Below are 23,594 nucleotides of genomic sequence, written 5' to 3' on the forward strand. Positions count from 1 at the left end.
ACTCAAGCTGCGCAAGGATGCCAAGCCGTTTATTTTTTTTTGTGGGGTTTTTTTGGGGTTCTTTTTTTGTTGGGGGGGGAGAGGGCGGGAGAAACTGCTGGAAATATGCGCTGACACTGAGTGCGGCGCACAAAGTCTACCTATTTTGTGCAAGAAAGGCGCTTTCCTTATGAAACAAGTGTACACCTCGTTTCGATAAACCCGTCTTCAGCTCTTCAAGCCTCACCCGGTATCTAAAACACATTTTGCCGCTCACTTGGAACATATAAAGGCAACTGCCTCATATAATCCCCCACAATAGGCAGCCTTACGGATGCCTACAAATATTTTTAAAAGCGTTTATTTTTTTCTTTTTCAGGTGGAAACAATACAGTAAATGTTGGCCACAGAAAGGCGATCGGATCTTGCACAAACAGTCGAAACAATCGCAGAGCCGTGAATAAATTTAAGTGACAGGGACTGGGGGAGGGGGGCACGCATTTATTTCCAAAATTTATCTGGTGATTTTTATTCCAGTGTGGAGCTGCCTTGCACTAAAAGCTTTCGACTAGACGAGAAGGAATTTGGGTTTCCCCAAATAAATCTGCTGCTGAATGAGAAAGTATTAGTTAACCGTGCCGCATTTTTCAATTTATCTTTTTGATCGTGTTATTTTTAATTTGTCATTTGGGTTGGGTCGTTTTTTCTTTTTAAAATGGCCTGCAACTTTAACGCTGCATTAGGCTTAAGGCTGTTTGCGTAGAGAGGCAAATCTCCGAACAAGTTGAACACGTTTGCCTCCCAGTGCAGCTTTCAGTTTCCTGTCTCTTGTTTGCTATTTGTCCACAGTCTGCACTAAGACTTAAAACACCGAAATGCGTCGGGGCGGGGTGGGGGACAGAGGACGAGGACAGGTCATAAAAAGGCGAGCGCGCTGCATGAACGTTTCCTCGCCTTTTTTTTTTTCACCCTTCTAAGGCACGTTAAGCTGCAATAAAAACACCTGATCGCTAGGTGGCGGTAAATTACCACAGGTCTTTTCCTAACATAATGCCAGTAGTACAGAGGTGCACGTGAACCAAGTAAACGTTTTCTTAACCTGTATCAATAATAACTGGGATGCAAAATTGATTTAAAGCAGAAGAAAGGGCATGACTTCTCAGGAGTTTACAGTATATTTATTCAGAATCAAATGTAAAAGATGAGAGTAAAAAATAAGTCCACCCATAACTTACAGAAAGCTCATAGTAACATACATTTTAATCTTCCATATACAGCAATATTATTTCCATGTTAAAATTCCTGCATTCAAGTAATATAAGACATATTAAAGATCTGTCCTTACAGTGACACCCCCCCCCTAAAAGCACATCCTTCAGCACATACAGGCATGGTGCCAAACGGCTGCTGCAAGTCTTTCATGAAATCTTTTGCAAGCCCAAAGAAAAACATAATGCTATGTGTGGAACAAGTGTTTGCACTGTGGTTGAGTCTGAGGTAAAGAATGAATTTTAACACCAGTGTTGGATAAATAACACAAGAAAAGTGGGTATCATGGGCATTTTTTTAAAGTGAATGTGACACTATGGGTAATGCATGTCTAGTTTCTAAACAAGAGTGCAGTCTATGAGGGAAAATGTCAATTCTAGCATTTAAAAACAAAACAAAACAAAACAAAAAACAACTTTATTTCAGCTAGACTTAAATTCACGGCACCTTTACCTGGACCAGCTGAGAATTCGTACACCAACAGTTAATGTTACTGGCTACAGAGGCACCATTTACATACAAAAATACCTGCACGCACCCACAGGCTCTTATGCATGCACCACACACACTCTGTCTTTCACACAAACACAAACACGGCTTGACTAAGCAATGCTAGGTGTATTAATTTCTATGACTAAACAAAGATGCTGCATTTCTGTCTGTGAATAAAAATTTATGATACAGTACACTAAATGATACTTACAGATTCAAAGTGTGATCATGTGGAAAAGGGAAAGAAAAGTGCCCAAAGATTGAATATATTCTACTATACACACCTGTCCCCAGACTGATAATGGTAACACTGGTTTCTGATGAAACTCCCTTAATTTCCAGACACTATTTTATACACCTGTACAAGTTTGATAGCTGAGATATTATTACACTTAGCTTCCAACAACATCTTGGTTTTATTTGATCTTTTCCTCTTTTGGGGAACTGAAAAAACAAAACAAAAGAAAACTTCATTGTCAAGCTCAGGCCCTCCACCACACGAAGACAAAGGGAATTGGGTAAGAAGCCTGCTGGAAGTGATGAGCCATCTGAGGATGCCATTTTTACTTTCTTATTTGGTTATTATGGGTTCCAGTTTGGGGTTGATGAAGGAAAAGCCAGCGAAAGCTGCCTGGTCCATAGAATCAATGAGGTTTTTATCAGCATGGGAGAGACGCGGCTTCTCATTCAGGAACTCACGATCAAAGTTGCTGTGGTCACTGGGGGATTTCTGTTGGTGGGAGGTTAGGCATTTAGTCAGGTTAAAGTAAAAAAGAAAAAATAAGATGAGGTATCTGATATCCTAGAGGCAAGCAATTATATTTAATGACAGCTCTAATTAATAGCTGTGAACTAATGTTAATTAAAACCAAAATTTTAGGCCCATACCACTTTAGGCTTGAAAGGAGGCTCCACTTGTCTCCTCTCCAGTGCTGTCCAGTTAATGTTTTTGAAGAATGGGTGTCCTCGGATGTCCCCCACAACACCCAATCTGCGAGTGGGATCTCGCTCAAACAACTGAAATAATAACAGAACACAATAGATCTCATTATGTAACTATAATTCCACAATACGCATGTTTGCCTAATAATTTATTCATTTATATTTTTACCAGGTCAAGCAGGCTCTTGGACTCCTTGGAGATCCACCGAGGGTAGTGAGGAATGTCCGACCTGATGGATTCAAAGAGCTCGTCCTCATCGTCACCTTGGAAAGGCGACTGACCAATTAGCATCTCATACACCAGGACACCAAAAGACCACCAGTCCACTGAGAATGTGTACTTCTGTCCACACAGGATCTGAGATAAGAGACAAATTGATCAGAAGCATAGAAGAAGAATGAGGAAATGTGATGTCTGGAGTGTTCTGTTCTTGTTACATAGTATTACAAAGAGACTGCAAACAAACGATTCAGGTTGCCACCTGAATGACATACAGATTGTGGCTTTTATAAAAAGGTGAAAGATTTTGATGGAAAAGTAAGGTATTGAACCCTTAGCCGGGCAAACCAACCTCCGGTGCGATATAATCTGGTGTCCCACAGAATGTGCTCGCTTTGACATCTCCAAAGACATTCTCTTTGCACATGCCAAAGTCTGCTATCTTTATGTGTCCGTCCTTGTCCAGCATCACATTGTCCAGCTTCAGGTCTCTGTAAACAGATATAGGATGATATTTAAACAATGTAGGACTGTCACAGTAAATTCAGTTTGAAGCCATGTAATCTAAAACGAAATTTCAGTTTACTCTGCTGCAGTAGCAGACTGAATGCAGAGAATGCAGGAAGTAGTACAGAGAGCCTGTGGGATTTTACCTGTAGATAATTCCCTTTGAGTGGAGGAATTGCAGTCCCACTATAATCTCAGCAGCATAGAATCTAAAAGTTGAGGAAATAACAGTTTTAGTACGATTTAAGACCCAATGACGCTGAAAATGATAACTCATACAACACTTGTAGCTTTTTTTCTTTTCTTCCTTTTTTAAAACACTCTATCCCCATGTACTCACGTAGCTCTGTTGAGATCAAATCGTCCCTTGTCTTGGATGTGAAACATCAAGTCACCTCCATTCAAGTACTCCATTACAAAGAAGAGGTGCTCCTGTGCAAATAATACATTATTGTAAGTTAACCAGCAGACGTAAAGAGGATATGGAGAGCGGGGTAAGTTGCTCACACTAATCCATTTTCTCGGTACGCAGAGAGTCCACACTAATCTGACAATTAAGAAGTTCCAAAAACCTTAAAAGAGTTTTATATTAACACAGGGTCATTAAGTCTTGAAAGGCAGAAAAAGTAACTTTTTAAAATAATTATATCGATGCCAAGGCTCGCTGCCTGACTGGCTCTCATCAGTTATTACTTACTTACTACTATTGCATGGCACTAAATTTAATATAGATAATGACTTACAGGCATTACAGGTGTTGTTTTCTATGCCCGTAGCTGTTGTGCAGATAAATTCAATATTTTACCACTGCTGTGTGTTCCTTTGAACTGAAACGCTGTTAAAACAGTGTTTATTTTAAAACAAACTGAAAGAATTGAATTGTTGAGGATGCAGCCTTTAATGACAGCTTGGAACTGTGACTCTTATTGCTGCAGCCTAGACGACTCCCCATCAGAGAACATGTTCTATGAACTTTACTAGCAGAGGTGTTTAGCATGTGTGCACTTACTTTTGACTGGAATGTGGCATAGAGATGAGTGAGAAAAGGGTTGTTCCAGGCGAGGGAAAGGACTCTTTTCTCCACCATGGTGCACTCCACATCATCATCCATGAGAACGACGTCCTTCTTCAGGACCTTCACAGCAAAGTACAGGCTCTGTCCCTTCAGCTCTGCAAGCAACACCTGGGGTGTCAGAACCACATTACTGTCAGTAACATCATCAGGTTAATCACACCTGCTTCATAACTAGAGTATAACAAAACAAACTGAGCTATGTTTTTGCATTTCTGTGTAGATGTTTCACTTCAATGCAGAGCCCACAATGCCCACACTGGGACTGGATATAAATAAATTTGCCTTCTCCTTTTCTTGTAAATCATTCTGTGTGTTAAATGATGTCTGGCATCTGTGGTGACAGATGAACAACTTGTTATTGCGCTTGAAAGCAGTCAAATGCTCCCATTGCAGAGTGAAGGAAGTCATTTCAGAAGCAGCGGGGGGTTGTACAGATCTTATAAGCGAGACTAAAGATCAAAAGTGGGATAAACTACATCTGCCATGTAAATCAAAATGTGCTTTAGTTATAGACTTAAATTAACAAAAAAAAAAATTAGCACATGAGATTTTTTTCCCTTCAGAGGTTTCTTCCTTTCAGAGGTTCCCTTCATCTGAATTTAAACATCTTCACTTTTCCTTAGTAATGTTACTTTTAATGGTTTTGTCTTCTAAAACATGTGAATTTTTACTTTGTATACAGTTTTTTCAAAATATTTTACTCCCATTACCAACATAATAGTTCATGGTTAGCATCAGCAAAAATTCCCATGTGGACAATTGAAGGACTACTTTGAGTTTATTTTCTTAAGCAAACATTCTTTTCACATGCAAGTCTGAGTAACATTATGGTGCCTTACAGTCCATGATAAAGACTTAAAGATTTAAAGACAGCAACATGGAGCATACCTTGCCAAAGCTGCCTTTTCCCAGAACCTTGTGGAATATTAGCTGGTTGAGGGAGAGGCGTGCCTGGGAAACTGTAGTTGGGGCTGGGGCGGGGCTAGGGCTAGGGCCCTTCCCATTGCCACCTGCTGTAAAATTTGCAAACTTTAAGTAAATGAGTATGCAAACCTGTAAACAAACATGCACGCAAACTGAAACAGCAAAAAGGTCATTTTAAGGTTGATAATAAAGACATAATTAATAAGGAAAGAATGATGTTGGGAATGACTGTTTCAACACTGCATTTTTAAATATGCCCAGCATTCAGATAATGACATTATTATATTTGCAAGCAATTGCTTTGATCCAAAACCTACAGTTTCAGATTTGCTTTACACCGTGTTTTCTTACTCTTGTTTCTTAATTATGTTATTTAGAGGGTGTATTGTTAATATGGCCATCTCAGACACAGCAGCTTCTCCCACCTGCTGTTCAAACCTCAGACTTTAAACAGCATCTGGCCTTAAAATCAGAGGAGGTAAAACTGCATGCCGCAGACAAAGCATCACTCAGGTCTAGTAATAGGTCCCCTAAAGCTGATACACCATTTTAGAAAAACTTTGTATTACAGTCAGTGCTACAATGAAAGCTTCTCACCACTAGGGTCCACTGTTGCATTTCTGACATCTTGGTAGATTCCAATATCTGGTGCAGGGGAGTCATCAGATTTCTTCACAGATTTCTATGGAGAAAAAAAGAAGTTTGGCAACAGATTCTTTCATATTTTTAATTAGTTTTTCTTAGCTTTTTAATACAATGTTCACCCAATGACTGTGCAAACCTGGGAGACTTGAGACAAAGCCTCTGCTAGTAGTTTCTGGTTGATTCCACAAAGATTGCCCACTTTGCTTGTGCAGCCACTATGTACGTTCATGCCACAGTCTGGTCAGTGGAGTCAACAATGGAACGGCCCAAGCAAAGGAAAAGATTCAGAGAGAAAATATATTAATAAAAACGAAAATAAAAAAACAACAACAAAACAAACAAAGAAACTCAACACACCAGACTTACCTTCACATTTAAGGCCCTGCTTGTACAGACCCCACAGTAGACTTCCACAGTGGTCACAGAAGGTGGGGCTCTTGTAGTTGTAAGTTTTAAAGCGATGTGGCATGTCAATATTGAAACGTTCTTTCTGGAACTACAGACACATAGAAGAGCATTAAACCCAGAGAATGCTGGTACCTGATGATTAAAACACGCAAGATTATATGTTTCGCCTGTCTAAGCTAAAGTCACACAGAACTTCTACAGACAATAAGCAATCACACGTTTCAACTGATTTGAACACTGAATCCAATACTGATGATGTTTGTAGGTTTGGGTGGATGTGTTTGGCTCAGTATTCATTTGAGTCAAAGATATGTGGTCGTGTAAAGACAAACAAAAAAAAGTACAGTGTTAAAATGACTGTTTAGTTGACATAATAGTGTATCACTGATATATTACTACAAGATAAAATACAAAATCATCCTCAATTCCATGATAAAAAGAAACCAGCAGAGTGACTGTACTCGTCCATACACAACTTCGCTCACCATAGTCTCACGACTGTTGGTCGCTGTTCTAGTGCACTTGCCAATGATTTTGTCGCTGCACTTCCTGTGGATTGCTGCATTGCATTCTGTGTGAAATAAATAAATCGATAAATATTGTGTTAACTGTGAGACTGAAATATTAGCAGTCCATTCACTTGCAACTTTGATGGTTCCCCTTTTCCTGGAGGTGAAAGGTGTTTATGTGTAAGTCTGACAGCACATGAATTGGTAACAGTCAAAGAAACACTCACGTTTGCATTTGTATCCTTGCTTGTTGAGCCCCCTGCATGGGGAAAAAGGGAGAAGGTAAATGGCTGAGCTATATCCAATTTAGAGAATATATTATAATATTCTCTGCTAATACTGTAAAAGAGTAATATACACGGGATGATTTTAATTGTAGGACTGCTGATGATAGTGATATACTTTAGATCGTGTGGAGATAACTAGATTCTCCTCCCATCTTAGGTCATAAGATTGAAACTATGGGTGTAAAAATACCAGCGTCAGACAACAGACTCAATAAACTTCAGACTTCCTCCTCCCTGTTTTACAAGATATAGATAATACTGAAGTTTGAGTACAAGGAGGAGTTTGGTTCACAGATTAGTGCTGCTGACACTGATATAACAGCCTTGTGGGATTTCCCTAGGAGGTGACTCATTCTCACAATAGCACTCTTACAGGTTTTTCCCCCCTTAATTCCCTTAAACTGCTCCATTAAGCAAAACAAAATAACCAATCTTTTAAGAAAGACATTTGAAAGTATGGACTACTTGTACCAGTGAAATAAAACACGCATGCACGCACACACACACAAAGCAAAGCAGAAAAGCAAGCAAACAGACAGGCAAACTAGCTGCCTCTGGATTAGTCACGTTCAAACAAAGTGGAAGGAAAAACATTCATAGCCTCACTCTGAGACTCTACTGAGATTTAAAAAAAAAAATACACCAGTGAAAAACTAAGATTTAATAATAATAGTGGCAGCTGCCATCTAACAAAGAGGGACTTTTGCATCTCACCAGAGAAAGTCTCTACAGACAGAGCAGAAGGTGGGCTGGTGGAAGAAGGTGGACGTGAACTCATGGTTCTTGATGACAAGAATCTTGGGCTGCTTGACTGCGCCCCTCCTCCTGTTCAGGGTCATCAACCCGTCTTCAGTAGGAGCCTTCAGGGTCGGCCTAGCAGCCACTGTGGGGAGAGATAGAGTTAACAATCAAATAATTGCATGTCCATTAAATTTTAGAAACATAATTTCTGTCAAACGTTACCTAAATTCAAACAGTTTGGCTGATAAACCTTGAATGTTGCCGCTGTGTATTTTATCACTGTCAACTGTAACAGAAAACTATTTGTTAAGAATACCTTATGAGCTAAGGAAAGGGGAGACATGAGCTACTGCCACTGCTGAATGGAGGCTAAACACTGCAAAATGCCTCCCTGGATTAGCTGCTCTAACTGATGCAAATCAAATGGGTGGGGGTCAAAAGTCAATCAGAGAAGACAGCGAAAGAGGCGTGAGAGTGGTAAACAAAGACATAACAGAAACTATGGAAGAGACAAGGGGGGTATGTGGGTGGATGGGAGGTGGCATTTTGGGACAATTCAAAAAAAGAAGCCGCCTTAAAGACAACAGAACAGACGGGGGGAAAGTGGGAAGAGTGATGAGGTGAGGGACAAACTTTTTTCTTATCTGCCAGTCTACTGACAGATGTTTGTTTGGACAGCACTTTGGTAAGTTGAGCCAAGAAAGTGGGAGCGAGTGAGAGGAAAAGAGAATGACAGAGGGGGCAGATACTGCTGATGACTGTTCACACGTGCCTAAAAATACTCCGGGCTGCTTTTCAGGAAACTTACAGAGGGTGTTGGAAGGAGACAAGATGCAGAGTATGGAGTTTTCATGACCCAGTAACAGCAAACCCAGACTGTGCCACTCCCACACTGAAACTCTCATTACACAGAACGCAGTTTGGAAATACCACGAAATGTTTGTTGTGTTAACAGTGACTATGCGGGCTGGCCTTGCCATCCGGACCAACTTGGTACCCTAAATGCAGCATGAAGCCAGCTAATGCTCTGCTATTATTAATATTATTATTATTATTAAGAATGTACTTTAATGGGCTTCACAGACTGACAATGCTGCAGTGTTTTTTCATTTTAATTTAGGCCACAGACATCAACAAAAACAATTAATACAGTGTAGGTGTTTGTTTACCCCAGTTCTTAGTAAACTCACTAGTGCGGTGTATTAAGAAAAACAAACATTTACAGTCCTTGTCAGAAATAGCTGAACTGCAGCCCAAGCCACAGGCTAAATTTGTAATGACACCAGAGGATTAGTTTTATTCTGCAATGGTTTCATGGCACACCTAGTCAGCTGACCAGACCAGTGTGAGGTGTGAAACCAGCATGCAGATTAATCATCAACAGCCTGAGGCAGACAGATTATTTCAAGGCACTTTAGAAGCGTGGCTGCTCCACAAACCTCATAAACACATGTAATCTGTGGCTGGTTGTAGAAAAATAAGGAAAAATGAAGCCTTTCTACCAGTAGAGGGTGATGTATAGCAAACAGAGTAGACAGATGGGAAAATGGTGGTGAGGGACGTGGGTGACTGTTGCCGGAAAAGATCTCAACTTTCACTGAGCGCACATCTCCCTGGTGGTCTAGTGGTTAGGATTCGGCGCTCTCACCGCCGCGGCCCGGGTTCGATTCCCGGTCAGGGAAAACTCTTTTCATATATTGTCACTACTCGCGCGTTTCAGTCAAGTCTCAGGTTATAAATTAAATCTGTCCAAGAGCAAACTTTATCTATTAAATGAAGACGCGGTTCCAATAGATTTGTCGGGTTTCCCCTTTAAAGTGGTCAAAGAGCAGTTCGCCTACCTGGGTATTACAATTACAAGAAAGTATAAACAACTTCTCAAAGCCACCTTTTTTACGCTATTGAAGAATGTCAAACAAAGCCTTCAACAGTGGTCGCCCCTGAACACAACTCTGGTCGGACGAATTAATTCAATTAAAATGAATATCCTTCCTAAATTCTTATACTTATTTCAATCTTCACCAGTCTTCATCCCCAAGTCTTTCCTTACAACTCTAGATTCTATAATCTCCTCTTATATTTGGAAGGGTAAATGACGTCGAGTAGCTAAGGTGCATTTACAGAAACCTAAGATTGAAGGTGGCACTCCCCAACTTCCACTTTTACTATTGGGCTGCCAATATTCGATCTCTGACCTACTGGTTACAGTCTGGGGAGGGTGTGGGCCCCACCAGCTGGCTGGCACTGGAATCAGACTCAACTCATGGTATTTGTCTTGCCTCCTTCCTGGGTTCTTCTCTTCCTTTATTCATTGACAACTTTGGATCTAATCAGATAATTCGGCAATAATAATATTAATATTAATAATAATTTTTCACTTCAAAGCCCCATCCTTTCAAACCACCTATTCTTCCCCCCAACTTTGGACAACTTGTTCCAGGTTTGGTTTAGAGCAGGTATTATTTGCTTTAAAGATCTCTTTATACACAATAAACTAGCATCATTTGACCAGCTGTCAAAAAAATACAGTCTTCCCAAAACGCACTTTTTTTAGATACTTACAACTGAGACATTTTTTGCAATCCCACCTCTTCAATTTTCCAGAAGCTTCAGCTGCTAACTTACTGGACAAGCTCCTTAATTTGCAACTATCAGGCAAAGCTGTAATGTCTTTATAATAAACTGTGCAGTGTAACACCAGCTCCCGTTGTGGGCCTCAAGTCCACATGGGAGAAGCAGTTAAACATATCTATGTCACATGACGTCTGGGACTCAGTCCTTTCTCTGGTAAACTCTACATCACTCTGCACCCGTCGTTCCCTGTTACAATTCCACATGTTTTGGACCTGCCCTGGCCTAGCAAAATCTTTGGGAGGAGGTTTCCTGCACTTTGAACAAGGCTACCGGCCTGAAACTAGCTCTCAACCCCCTACTTGCTCTCTTTGGTACAGCGGGAGAGGATGATAAGTATATTCCCAGAGCAAAGCGTAGGGTGCTGTCTTTTGGTTCCCTCCTGGCTAGGAGTGCCATTTTGATGAGGTGGAAGGCTGCTGCCCCGCCCTCCCATGTTCAGTGGCTTGCTGATCTCATGTCATGTCTCAGTCTGGAAAAGATCCACTGCTCCATCCAGAACCAAAAGGGCACATATGATAAAATTTGGGGTGTCTTTCTGGAAAACTTCTCTAAACTTCAACTTAAGGATGTTCCAGCTGAGTAACGGATTTGCTGATCTGATCTGATGTTTGTCTGTGTTAACGGGAACGTGAAGCTCAGCGATATCGTAGCTAACTTCTGTGTGGTTCTTATGGAAAGGGTTAGTTAATATCATAATCCCTCCCGGGTTGTGGCTTTTATTTTGTTGGGGGATTTTCTTGTTTTTGTTTTCTCTCTTTTTGTTTTTCTTCTGGGTTTCTGCTTGTTTGGTAAATAATAGGAGAGGAAAACAATGTTCCAACATGAGAAGTTCTGTTTTGTATTCATTCATTTTAAACAGTTTGTGTTTTCCGTCTTCTTTTTTTCCTTTGTAAACTATATCCAGAAATACTCAATAAAAATATTTTGAATTAAAAACTGTTTTCTACAACCTGTAATATATATTTTTTAAATGTAAACCTACTTCAAGTAACAGACACTTTGATCAAGTTGGATCCATTTCCAGCCATTTCACATTAGACAACAGCATGTAGAACTCTATGTGCTTTATAATCATGCCTGAAATGGGCTGGACTCAACTGGCGTAAAGGCGATGTCACATGTTTCCATGCACCAATATCACTATCTGAATCTGAAGGTGACACCTGTTTGGTCACATGTTTATGTTTCCACAAATCCACTGATAATGATCAAAAGACCTTGCATGTTTTTTCTCCCCCAAGAAGAATAGAAAACTAGTGATTGTAAACTAAACTTGAATCACATTACCTGCATCACCATCCTCCAAAAAAAACTGCACAGCCATCTGAATCTTCCCAGAAGGCTGCAGGTCCACCCAGAACTCAGCACGTCCGCTGCCTCTAGACTTGGATTTGCAGCGCTCTGCCAGCACAGACACGCCCATTGTGGCCTTGGCCAATGGCTCCTCATTACTCTGCATAAGAACAACTTCTAGGACACGCCCCTCCTTGATATGAGCATCAAAATTGGACTTCCAGGGGGGGTACATGGTGGGCTTCCTCTGAACCAGGGTCTTCCCTCTCTCTGTAAAAGAACAATGACATCATCATCATCATCATCGCTGCATTAAGGAGTGGTTATAGCTCAAAGATGTTTGTTGAGAATCAGTTTCCTTGTGGACTTTTGAGGGCAGTAGATAGTGACAGTCAAACTGATGTTGTAAGGTCTCTTTGTCAACTGTTGCACTTCTTGCACAAGCACAACTGTACATACCTGTGTCGATAGACTCTTTTATCCTGATGGCACAGATGGGAGCATCAGAAAGAGGAGACAGCGCGCCCACATCGTAATTACTGAGGGTGATACGCAGGAAGGGTGGCATGGTGACCACTCACCAAAGGCTCCTGGGGGCGAAAAAAAAAGACTGTGATTTAAGCCACTCTGTCTAGACTTTCTAGAGAGAGATCTTTGTCTCTTGCTCTCACACACACTCACACATTGCTCAAGTTCTGTGCGTAAAACAAGAAGGAAGAGGGTAACAGCGGCTAGCAGCATCCTGCAGAGGAAGTAGTGGTTTTCTACTTCACACATAAGTTTGGAAACTACCTGCCAGTAACGAGGGAAGAAGGAACAGAATGTCAATCCTAAACTGTACTCTAGAGAGGCAGACAGCGAGAGAACATTTTTCAAAACAAATATATAATTTCAACCCTGTTGTGAATTCTTTTCAGCAGATGTTACCATCTGTTGCTCTGACCATTCTTTAAAAGGCTCCATAACTGTCAACACCAACAACAGCCCTGCTATTTGTGAGCGGACAAATCTGGAGCGCTTTTAATGTTTTATTGGGGGGGCTTGTGTTTATCCAGCATGTTAGCGCTACTGGCTGAAATTCTGGGGCCTGTAGGTGAGTGGCATAGCAAAATGTTCAAACAAATGCATGTCTCCTTTTTCAGTAATCTCATCTCTTCTGTCTAATACTTCTATCTAGTGTAGTCTAATAAAATGAATGCTTCCATCTAAATTTTACATTTCCTAAGTTCCTAAAACTGTTGTTGTAACAAGACAAGTCATCTACTTATTAAAACTCCATTTCTTGTGCTAAACCATTCTTCGGATGTTGTGTCATAGTGGAAGAGTAATTCCTCACTTCATTTTCTGTACATGAGATTCACAGAAATGACATGCCGCCTTTGTGCGTCTACATTATCGGTCACTCATAAGAAGACAAGGTTTGTTCGTGTTCACGTTCCTTTCACTTTGCTGAATGAAACATGCTCTGAGGTGCCAATTGAAGAACCTGGTATGTGTTTTTAATGTATGTATAAGCATGCTGCTCAGCCTGCTAAAAGGTAGACTAGATGCTATTTTGAGCTCAGGCTGGAAGTAAGATCACATCTTGTGCTCGCTGGGGTGACACTCAGAATTTCAGAGAGAGAAAGCAGGAGAGTTTTTTTTAACTATAATAAAGGGATGTGTAGTGTCTGGGAGGCAGTGATGTCCTACACAGACAGGCCTTGTGATTTGGAGGTCAAGGCTTGAAATCCAAAACAAACAGTCTGGGTGAGGAAATGAATAACTAACTGTGATGTCTCAGAAATCGTCTCCAATGTGCTCTTTCATTGCCAACTTCTTCAACAGACAGAAATTATTCAGTAACCAGCACATATATGCCCCTTTCACAGCCTCGGGCACCTTAAATGTTTATATAGTTATGAAATAATACCATCGGGCAGACGATGAACTGAAGATTGCTAAACAAATGACTGTTTCTGACTGCGGTCAAGACTGCTCTTAAACAAGAGGAGAGCATTTGAAAGTTCCTATACATGTACTCACACAGGCAGGCATACAGGAATAGGAAGAAAAACACATAAACACTTACTGGGAATATATACTTTTCCAGTTTTATCAGGACTTTACACACACTTTTTCCAATGTACACATGCACAGACATTATGTGCAAAAGAAGGCCTTGTTTCCCCAGAGAAAGTGGAAAAAGTGAGCATATGCAACTGGGGAAGGGGTGGGTAGGGGAAAAGAGCAAGAGAGAGAAAGAGGAAGAAAGAAAAAAAAACAGACAACACACTGACAGACATGCCACTGGACATGAGGGGGAAACCAGAGTCGCCCTCACTAGACTGACTCATACAATAGAATCAAACTCCAGTGAAACAGATACTGTACATACATCTGTCAGTGTGCGTCTTTGAAGAGATACAAAGTTACTCTTAAATAAGTCTTTAGTACTTTTGGAGAGCCAGAAGATGTAAGGCTGGGCTGCATACCTGTACTGTCTCTCTTAACTTCAAAATGCTCTTCAGAACTAATTAGAAGGATCACCAGTATGAGGAAAACAAGAGAACAAAAAGATGCTGGTAACTAGGGCTTTAGCTGCCACTTGGCTTGGGAATTGGGAAGGATTTCTCTTCCAATAATCACACACGGTGATTCATGTCAAAGTCAGTGTTTAATAGGAACAAATACAGAAACAGCAAACCCTGTAATACGCACAACAGCAAAAAACACACATTTCGGTATTAAACAGTACAAGAAAACCAGTGGCACAATAGCCCTTACTTGAAATGACATAAAACAAATATTCTATTTTTGTGCACTGAGTTAACGTGACATAGTCCTGGAGAGGGACGTGCGTGACTGCCTACAAAAGCTAGGCCATCATTTAGTTCATGCTCAGCGATGCACCACGGACAAGTCAAATGTTTGGCATGAAGTGAATTTGTGGAGATGGCGAAGAAATGATCAAGCCGGTCTAGCAGGCTGGGGAGTAACCTTTAATTGTGCAGGTCGGAACAAAGACGGGTAATTTGAGAAATAAACAAAAGTTGGACAACATACAAGAATCAGAAATATGGTCTAAGATATTACTGGCATTGCTTTAAATCCTTGTTCCCTCTTGCTACATAATTACAAGGAAGATTTGTTTGTTTAAAAAAACAAACAAACAAAAAACAAACAGCATGTGATGTTGTCCACATAAGGTTAGCAGTTTAGAACTTGTAGACTAATATAAACTGTCTCTCAATATTAGAATATTTTAGCAGGCTCGAAAAGCCAGCCAACTAATTTTTTAAATGGGAAGAGAGTTTAATTTAGTCAAGTTAGTGACCTGATCTTAGCCCAGTTGGCTCCAACCCCTCGGACAAAGCATGAGCATGCTGGACGAATAAAAGGCAATTAGAGCCTCTAGCATCAATAAGGGTCTGTTGATATCTAAAGGTTGTAGACTTCAGACAATCACTGACTGCAAGAAGCCAAAGGCACTTCATTTGGTAGTCGATAAAAATTCTCTTGAGATGTTAATTTAAAGACCATTTTAATTGTTGCCACAGACACAGTTTAATTTTAAAGTCTCTGTGCAAATGCTAGAAAATTGGAACTCTCGAGATACTTTGAGTGCACTTTATGCCCATATTTTATATATACATATATACAGTATGGGAATGGGATGATCCCAAAACAGCTGTGTAAGTTTTTATGTTTTACTTTAGAAGACTTTCCACACTTACGGTACTTTTGAATTTCAAATGGGTGAAAAATGGGCAGGTGTAACTAACATAAATAAACATGACTCAGCTGAAGCGATCCAAAAATAACCCTGTAAGCCGGCATGGCTACGGTAAAGACCCTGAAGTACATCACTTAAATGGAATGTAACCATTGTTAATGCTGACATTACATCACCTTATCGCCACTGACACATCACAATGTCCACAAAACAAAAGATCTGCGCAGATTTAAATACACCAGTATTCTCTGCTTACATACTGAGGGCTTTTTTTATTTCCACAGAAGATGTTTGAACATGTCACAGGCGGAAAAGCACAGGTGGAGAACTAGAATTACTGGCTCTTGGTTGTACGACGCTGCCAACAAGTCAATTTGCAGCTGACATCTACATCTGCACAGACTTATACAGAAAACAGGGATCTGGAACAATTTGTTTTAAGTGCTTTTATGCTCAGCCAAGAAAACAAATCTGTGAGGACATATCTTAGACGTGGGAGTAGACAACAGTTAAAGGAGAAGAAGTGAACTGAAGAATAACATTTTAACCCAGCAGCACAGTATCCTATGTACAGCGCAATATTTCGATCATGATTTCTTGAGTTTGAGCTCAGAAAAGAAAAAGAAAAAAGAAGAAGACCACATCTCCTGTGAGATCACGATGACAATGACCTCTGACCTCCAGGTTCTAATCAGTTCATCACGGAAAACAACGAGATTTTAGGCATATGTTAAGAAACTTCCTCAATACATTCCAGATTTACATCATGTTAACGAGACTGGGAAGGATGGGAGATAACCCGTGACCTTGACCTTGACCTTTGACCGAAAATTATTTCATTCTTCAGTTTCCTTCATGCTGCTTTGGTTTCATGGTTCTGCACTGTGCAGGCCTGCTCACTGTCACTGTTTACTGAGACTAATTTAGAGTTGAGTCATCATTAACAACCACTGACAGCTGAGATACAAGATTGATGTGTAAGAAATGCTGAAAATGCATCTGCAGTATATTCAGTATGCCTTTGAGTTTCATACGTCATGCGTTTGCTTACTTAAAAATAAAAACTAAACTAAAATGTGGCTGTTTCTCGCAGACACTTTGTCTGCCTTTGTGCCAAAAGATGACCCAGAGTAATGAAAACTAGTCTAACAGGATTCTATATACAAACCAGTGAAGAGTGTGGATGCAGGCAACAGAAATGGAAATGATCAGTCAGCCAGTGCATCTCAAAAGAATCCCAACATTAATGAAGATAACTCAAACAGCTGACAGGTAATATCACTAAAACCACAGTGAGAGGACGTCAGGTTTAGTTGCTGGTTCTATTTCAGGGCAGATGATGCTTACATGAAGTAGATTTGGCATGTTCCCATACTGCATGCAACATATTCAGTTAGAATTATTGGGAAATTGACCACAGCGTTAAAAAAAAAAAAAAAATGAAATGGAAGAAAATCTGCCCTGTGAGAAACTTTGGTTCTTGTGTCCTTATTACTTCAATGCACAACATGCACTGAAAGAGAAAAGAGAGGGGGATGCAAGACTGAATGGGAATGCAATCTGCACACATGCACTGCAGACCTGAACTTCTCTAGGCATTACCCAGCAAAGCTGTATGGTTGAACACTAATGTCCTAAGCAGCCAGGCGAGACATTAAATATCCTAAACCAAATGGCATATGTCCAGTCGTGAGAATGTGGCTGATGTGAACGATCTCCTGTTGTGTTTATTCATTATCATTTACACTCAATGCGTGACCCGATTCCTAACATTTTCCAGAGATCATGTATGAATAAGACTACGGACAGACCCAGAACAGTCTTGCTAATGGAGTTGGTCGAGCCAGTGAGAGCTGAACAAACACAAATTATTATGAGCCGCTAACTTCATAGTCAGAGTCAGTCCTAGAGCAAATAACCTGGTGTGTGCATATGTGTGTGGCTGTGTATGTAAACATCCATTATTAATCACAAAATGGCACTTAATGCTGGCTGAAAGAGAAAGAGAAAAAACTCTCTCCACACTGGAAGTCAAACTGTGATCATGGAAAAGTGCTGTTCCTAGCTCCTACACCACATTTGATTTAAGAGCAGGAAACTTTGAACTGCTCAGCAAAAACTAATTCCTATTTTCTGTTTAAATTACAACCCGTCAGACGTTTAAAGTCAAATTGTAGATCCAGCTCTGCATCCTGCATGCACAAAGAAAACCATGCAGCATTTTCTGTGGATAAACTGAGTAAACTTTCAGGAGAGTCAGACAGGGATTGCTGACTTTTGGTCATTCATTATGATGGCAGTATTGACAGCTTACTGTCCACGTACAAATTTAGCAACTAGTTACAAATGAATGCCACGGTACATCAAAACAACGGTATGCCAAAAAACTAGGCAGGACTAGTAGCGCAAAGTTTCAAAATCTGCAGCTGAGGAAAGGTGAGTGGTTGATACAAATATAAAGGGACAGGCAGAACCAAAACCAAGACCTTCCTTGGTGGAGGTAATAACATTACATGACATAGGTAAACCTCTGAACCTAATCAATTGCTTGATTTCCTTTCTCAACCTCAGTTTTGACAGAAAACTTCATCAATTCCACATACCTCACTTAAATCCACAAGTCTTTCATTGAGGCACGGTGGTGTGCATTATTACTGCATTACCTTCTGGAAAGCACACAAGTGTGCTCGCATAAGCACATACTAATAACCTTGAACAAAGGGGCCTTTAATGAATTTCAGCAGAGTGTGGCTTGAAGAAAAATCAAAGCCTTCCTTTCTTTCACTAACCTGGGTTAATAGCTAACACCCCTTTCCCAAACACTGTCTCTCTCTCTCACACACACAGGTAATACTAACAGAGAAGTTATACTGCGATGTTAAATTCTGCCCGACTTTCCCCTCTATCACGAACTCATAAGACACACATGCACCACCAATATGGTTAAATTAGGACAGGGGAGAAAAGTGAGAAAGATTTGGAGAGATGAACTGATGTTACCGCTGCAAGGTCAGAGACACAAATCGCTACAGTGAAGCACCCATGCCTCTGATCATTCTGGATCTGGGAACTGCGTCAATCAAACCAGTACAAGCTGGTATTAAATGCTTGAGGAACAGTACACTTGAACTTGAAATTTTAGTGCAACTGTTAAATGGGAGGGGGGCTTTTTGTTATTTAAGAAGAACACTGAGCTCTTTGGCACAGTTTCAAACCTGCTACCACAGCGAGGACAGAATCCTGCCCCTGTCTGCATACGTGTGTGAGAGTCCTCTCTCCACATGCATTAAAAGCGGTGTCCATTTCTGCCCCTCTCACAGTTTACAAAACCTTAGTTAAGTTGAGCAAAATAGCATCAGAGCAAGGGGAGCCAAGCAGGATTGTGATGTGTGTGTGAGAGACAAGAGGGACAAGGCCAAGGGCAAGTAATGAGCCAAACTATCATCACCCACAGATGAATTAGCAAAATTTGAGCCCAATGCCCGCGATTCTTGCTCTTTCATTGTTTACTTGTGTGGGGGGGAAAAACTGCATGTGTCCTATTACAAAGGTCCACATCATATGTGAGTGTGATGGGACACACTAATCAGAACACACTTTCCAAGTGTGCCATATTATTTAAATTGGAGAAATAAAGAATAATGATTTGTCTTTAGTATTTCTCTAGTTAATTCTCAAACATAGCTGGGTTGGTAATTAAAAGGTTTAAGCTGTTTAAATGTAACCAGCTCTTAGGTACTGTCTTTAAACAATGTTTTAGTTATTCATACACAATGAATACGCCCTGCACATTGTAAGGCTTACGTGAATCTGTAATGTTTGTGAGTTTCGTGCAATTGGCGGGATCAGTGCTGTTCCTCACTGAGCAGATGTCCCAACCGCGTCCTCCAAGCAGCTCATGATGCCACAAGCCAATATTGACAAACCAGTAACTGCAGGCAGATGCAGTCAGATAATGTTACCTGCAGCCTCCGCAACACAAGAGGCTTGTTTTGCAGTGAGTGACACAAGACTTTTGCAAGCAATGGATGGAATATTTCAACATGGGATAATGGGTTTAGTGTTGCCGGTCAGATAAGAAGTTGTGTTAACCATTTCCTACTGAGAAGGCCGAGTTTTTACAGCCGCAGGAACGAAGGGTAATCCTCACACAGACACATCCCCACAAACCAAAGTGAGCCATCATATGTACTCTGGGTTGTGCTGTCATGTCAAAGCCACATGTGATTCTGGCAACAAGAAAGAAGTTACATTACCGCAGGATGACTAACAGCAATGACAGCCGCCTAACGTGAGGGAGGACCTTTGATATTTCGAGCTGGTGGACTTTAGCCTCAGCTGAACAATACAATCCGGTGTTGTGCCAAAAACTGATTGTCTGCCAAAAACTGATTTCCAGTCTTTCTGTGTATTTTTTAATGTGTAATATCTTTACGTATGTTCGTAAATAGACTTCGGTGAACAGGGTTTACAAAGGGGTTATATAGAGAATTTAAAAATTATCCGTTTTTCAAGTATCTTCACAACTCTGTGTTATTGTACTTACATTATAACCAATCCGGTCCTTTATCCCCACTTAAAATATTTTTACAGAACTATTGTAATATTTTCTGACATTTCTGCTGTGCTCTTGGCCAACTTACTCTTACAAAATACATTTTAATGTTAATGAGATTGTTTTTAACTGCAAAAATAAAGATTATATAAAAGTCACTGCCAAAAACTGATTGCGGCTTCTACCTTGTTACACGAATGTTGTTTGTGGCTCAAGATGACTTTATGTCATCCATAAGGGATGCATTTGGCATATGTTTCACATAGTATAGCCCAACAAGTTACTTATAGCAGTTTAAATACGAGCAATCAGTTTTTGGCAAATACCGGAAATCAGTTTTTGGCAGACAATCACTTTTTGGCACAACACCGGCTTCGGTACAAGTGAAACCGCTTCGGCAGACGGCTGCTGTTTGTAGTGACGGTGAGACTGTCAGCACTCTGTCCAGCCACACCAAAAACCTGCGATTTAATGGAAATCTACTAAGCACTCACCCAGTACTGTACCGCTTATGTCACTATGATAGCTGCAGAACTCAGTTTTATGACGTTTAAAATAATAATTAACAGCACTTGCATATAAACAGTGGTAATAATAACTATGAAAATATGGAGTTTATGACACTTTTACACACACGAATTAGGCCTATACTAAAGATTACGCGTGTACCCCATTTAAACCGTCCCTTTAGCTTCTGCGGCAGGTGGATTTGATATAACGAGAAAACGCCCTGTCCCTGATTTTCACTATTATACGGGTTAACTTTTGTGCCAAATTGTAGTAGTTACTCGCAGGACCTATAAGCTTGTTTCCCCGGTTATTACCTAGCTCACTGATTCAAGCTCTTGCCACAGTACGCGAACCTGCAGCAACGATACATGGCTTAAAGTTTCCCGGTCTAAGTGACAAAAACACGATAAAACACACAGAGAGGCTTTCTGCGACAGCAGCATTCCTCTTTCTAGAAACCACACAGCCCTAACCATCAGTTTACGGCTAAACAATCGAGGTTTGTAGTCACCAAGTGAGACTAAACACCAGCCAGAGTCGTGCCAAGGCAAACGCTGGGGACTCCTGACTCCCACTACACTGCAAGCGAGGAAGGACTGTTGTCTCGGTGTTGTCAAATACCGAGCTCAAGCTTCTTCTTCTTCTTCTTTTTAACGCAATTAAGTTTTTGTTGCTTTATAAAAAAAAAATGCGACTTACCTCGTTAGCCTGACTCTAAGTTTCTTTTTTAAGTTTTTTTCTTTTCCCGGAGCTTCGACTTTAAACGGTTGAGTGGTTTTAAGGAAGTGTTCAAGTCCGCTGCTGTTACTCGAGGCTCTCCCTCTCTGTTTGTCTGCCAGCTTTTGTGTGTCGCGGCTCCTAGCGGTGCGCGCGGCGACTGCGTGACGTCAAACAGGTGCATTCCCGGAGACACGAGCACGAGCGACTCTGTGATTGCCACAAACCCATTTAGGCGTGTTCACATATTCATTTACAAACCGAGCGCGGTTGCTTTGCAAAACTGGACCGGCAACATTTAAAATCTGACCTCCCTCACGGGGAAACCAGCTTTTCTCAGCGCCTGAGTCTTCCCATAATTCGCTTTGTATTTAACGACACCTTGACCTGAACCTGACGCACGGTATCGATAAAAGCGGAAAGGCAAACACGGAAGCAAGGGAGCTTTTGAACAGGTGCTGATTAAACCTCTTTATGTGAAAAATATGAATTTGGTAGATCAAGGGAACCGGATATTAGGGCACTGTGGGCTCTCAGTACTCAGGTCAAGTCAAACAGCCATGCGTTTCCACATCAGGTCTTCCCACAGCACCTCCACGATCCCATTTCTCTCTCGGCCTACACAGCCTGTTGATCCACGTGGTGTTGAGTCATTAGCCCCACCTACCAAAACTGCATTGCTATAAGAGAGAATGGGTTGGTAAATTCAGTAAGTCTCCAAAAGGGCTATTTATAGCCACGACAATAGGTATAGCAGTGTCATGCTGGTATACCTACTGTTGAATGACAGATTACTGAGAAGACCAAACAGCTATTCAGCACTCAATCCTTATGAAAAACATGTCAGTTAAAAAAGAGATGAGGGATATTATGATTTTTTTAAGGGGCGAGGGGGTGGGCAGGACACCACATTATAATATGGTTGGTTTTAAATCACTCTATTATAAACTTATAGGATATGTTATGTAGCTTAGAGTGATTTAAATTCAACTGTGTGATAGGATTTTAATATCAAAGAAAGTTTTATCACGCTGGTCATCAGTCAAAACAGACACTCAAATCTCTTATAAAAGAAAAAGAACTTCTTCAGATTGTGACAGGAAAAGACGACTTCTTTCCACTACTCTTACTTCCTGGAAAACTGTTTATATTCACCAATGACCTCATGCTGCACCAGTGCTGTAATAAAAAGAAAGAAAGAAAAAAAATCTCCCAACAAAACTATTATGGACTTTTGATCAGTCATTCCTACCTGCCGTTCCAATTACGTTAACCTGCCTCTTAGTCATAATAGTGAATATGTACTTAAGTCACACCTCCCTCTGTTTTGTAACAGCCAGAATTCAGGTTTAACAGGAACTACATCAAAATGGGGAAGCAAGATTTTCTTCTTGACATGAACAAGCAATAATTAAAAAACAATGTCACCATCACCACCCTCAGAGAGAGGCAATGTAGGTCAGGGTGCTGCACGGTTTTCTGATATATTACAAGTCAAGTGATGTTTGTGAAGGTCTGCCCAGTACACTGGAAAAGGTGAAAAAAAATCAACAAGTGATTTAAAGTTGAAATCAGAAACAGCATTATTGACTGTGGGAATTCCACTTCGGCTACAGTCTGTGTGGGTTATGCAAGTTCACAGAAAAACAAAAAAAGAAACAGTAGAAGCATGTTATGACACAGCAAATGTTTGCCTACGAAGGCTTCAGATTTTATGTGTGAATTAGCCATATAAGCAGGCTGGGGACCCAGACGGTTCCTGTTGTGGTGGCCATTTCTGCAATCCCAGCGGAGCCAGTGCAAACACTCCAGTGAGTAATGAGAGGAACAGACAAGAGGGGCGGTGGGAGTGAAGGGAGGGACGAAAAAACAATCCCTAAAAAAGGAGAGAAATGGTCCTTTCATCAAGAGACATGCCACAGACTAAATCTGCCTTTTTCTAACTGTCCTCATTTCCATCCCCTTTTCTCTCCTTATTTTTTCTCTCTCTGTTCTCTGCATGCTCTTTTGCCTTTTTTCAGATTTCAAGACTGAAAAGTGTGTGCTTGTTAACACAAAGAGCTGTCAACTGTTGCTTAATTTAATTGACCTTGATGTAAACGGGGCCAGACATGGCAACATGAAGTCGTCAAAAACATCACGTTAGGGTTTGGGTTATCTAGCAGTGCCACT

At 40.7% G+C, this 23,594-nt stretch overlaps 1 protein-coding gene and 1 non-coding gene across 2 annotated transcripts; one reads left to right on the top strand and one right to left on the bottom strand.

Moving 5' to 3' along the window:
• Window positions 1–1,135: 1,135 nt before the first annotated feature.
• On the bottom strand, window positions 1,136–21,557 carry prkcdb (protein kinase C, delta b). The gene is made up of 17 exons (XM_085456019.1): window positions 21,405–21,557; window positions 12,385–12,515; window positions 11,920–12,195; window positions 7,972–8,140; window positions 7,198–7,229; window positions 6,947–7,032; window positions 6,420–6,549; window positions 6,190–6,290; window positions 6,006–6,090; window positions 5,373–5,497; window positions 4,419–4,592; window positions 3,750–3,841; window positions 3,556–3,618; window positions 3,255–3,393; window positions 2,852–3,040; window positions 2,629–2,757; window positions 1,136–2,470 (listed from the first exon to the last, which is right to left on the bottom strand). The coding sequence occupies exons 2-17, from the start codon at window positions 12,491–12,493 to the stop codon at window positions 2,312–2,314; spliced, it is 2,058 nt and encodes a 685-aa protein (XP_085312145.1). The 5' UTR covers window positions 12,494–12,515; window positions 21,405–21,557; the 3' UTR covers window positions 1,136–2,311.
• On the top strand, window positions 9,609–9,680 carry trnae-cuc (transfer RNA glutamic acid (anticodon CUC)). Its single transcript has one exon. It is a non-coding gene; the product is annotated as a tRNA-Glu (tRNA).
• Window positions 21,558–23,594: the final 2,037 nt, after the last annotated feature.

Source organism: Copadichromis virginalis, linkage group LG5 (genome assembly GCF_057382275.1).
Source record: "Copadichromis virginalis isolate Kocher_CV1m ecotype Utaka linkage group LG5, C_Virginalis_male_GT1.1, whole genome shotgun sequence".
Taxonomy (NCBI): domain Eukaryota; kingdom Metazoa; phylum Chordata; class Actinopteri; order Cichliformes; family Cichlidae; genus Copadichromis; species Copadichromis virginalis.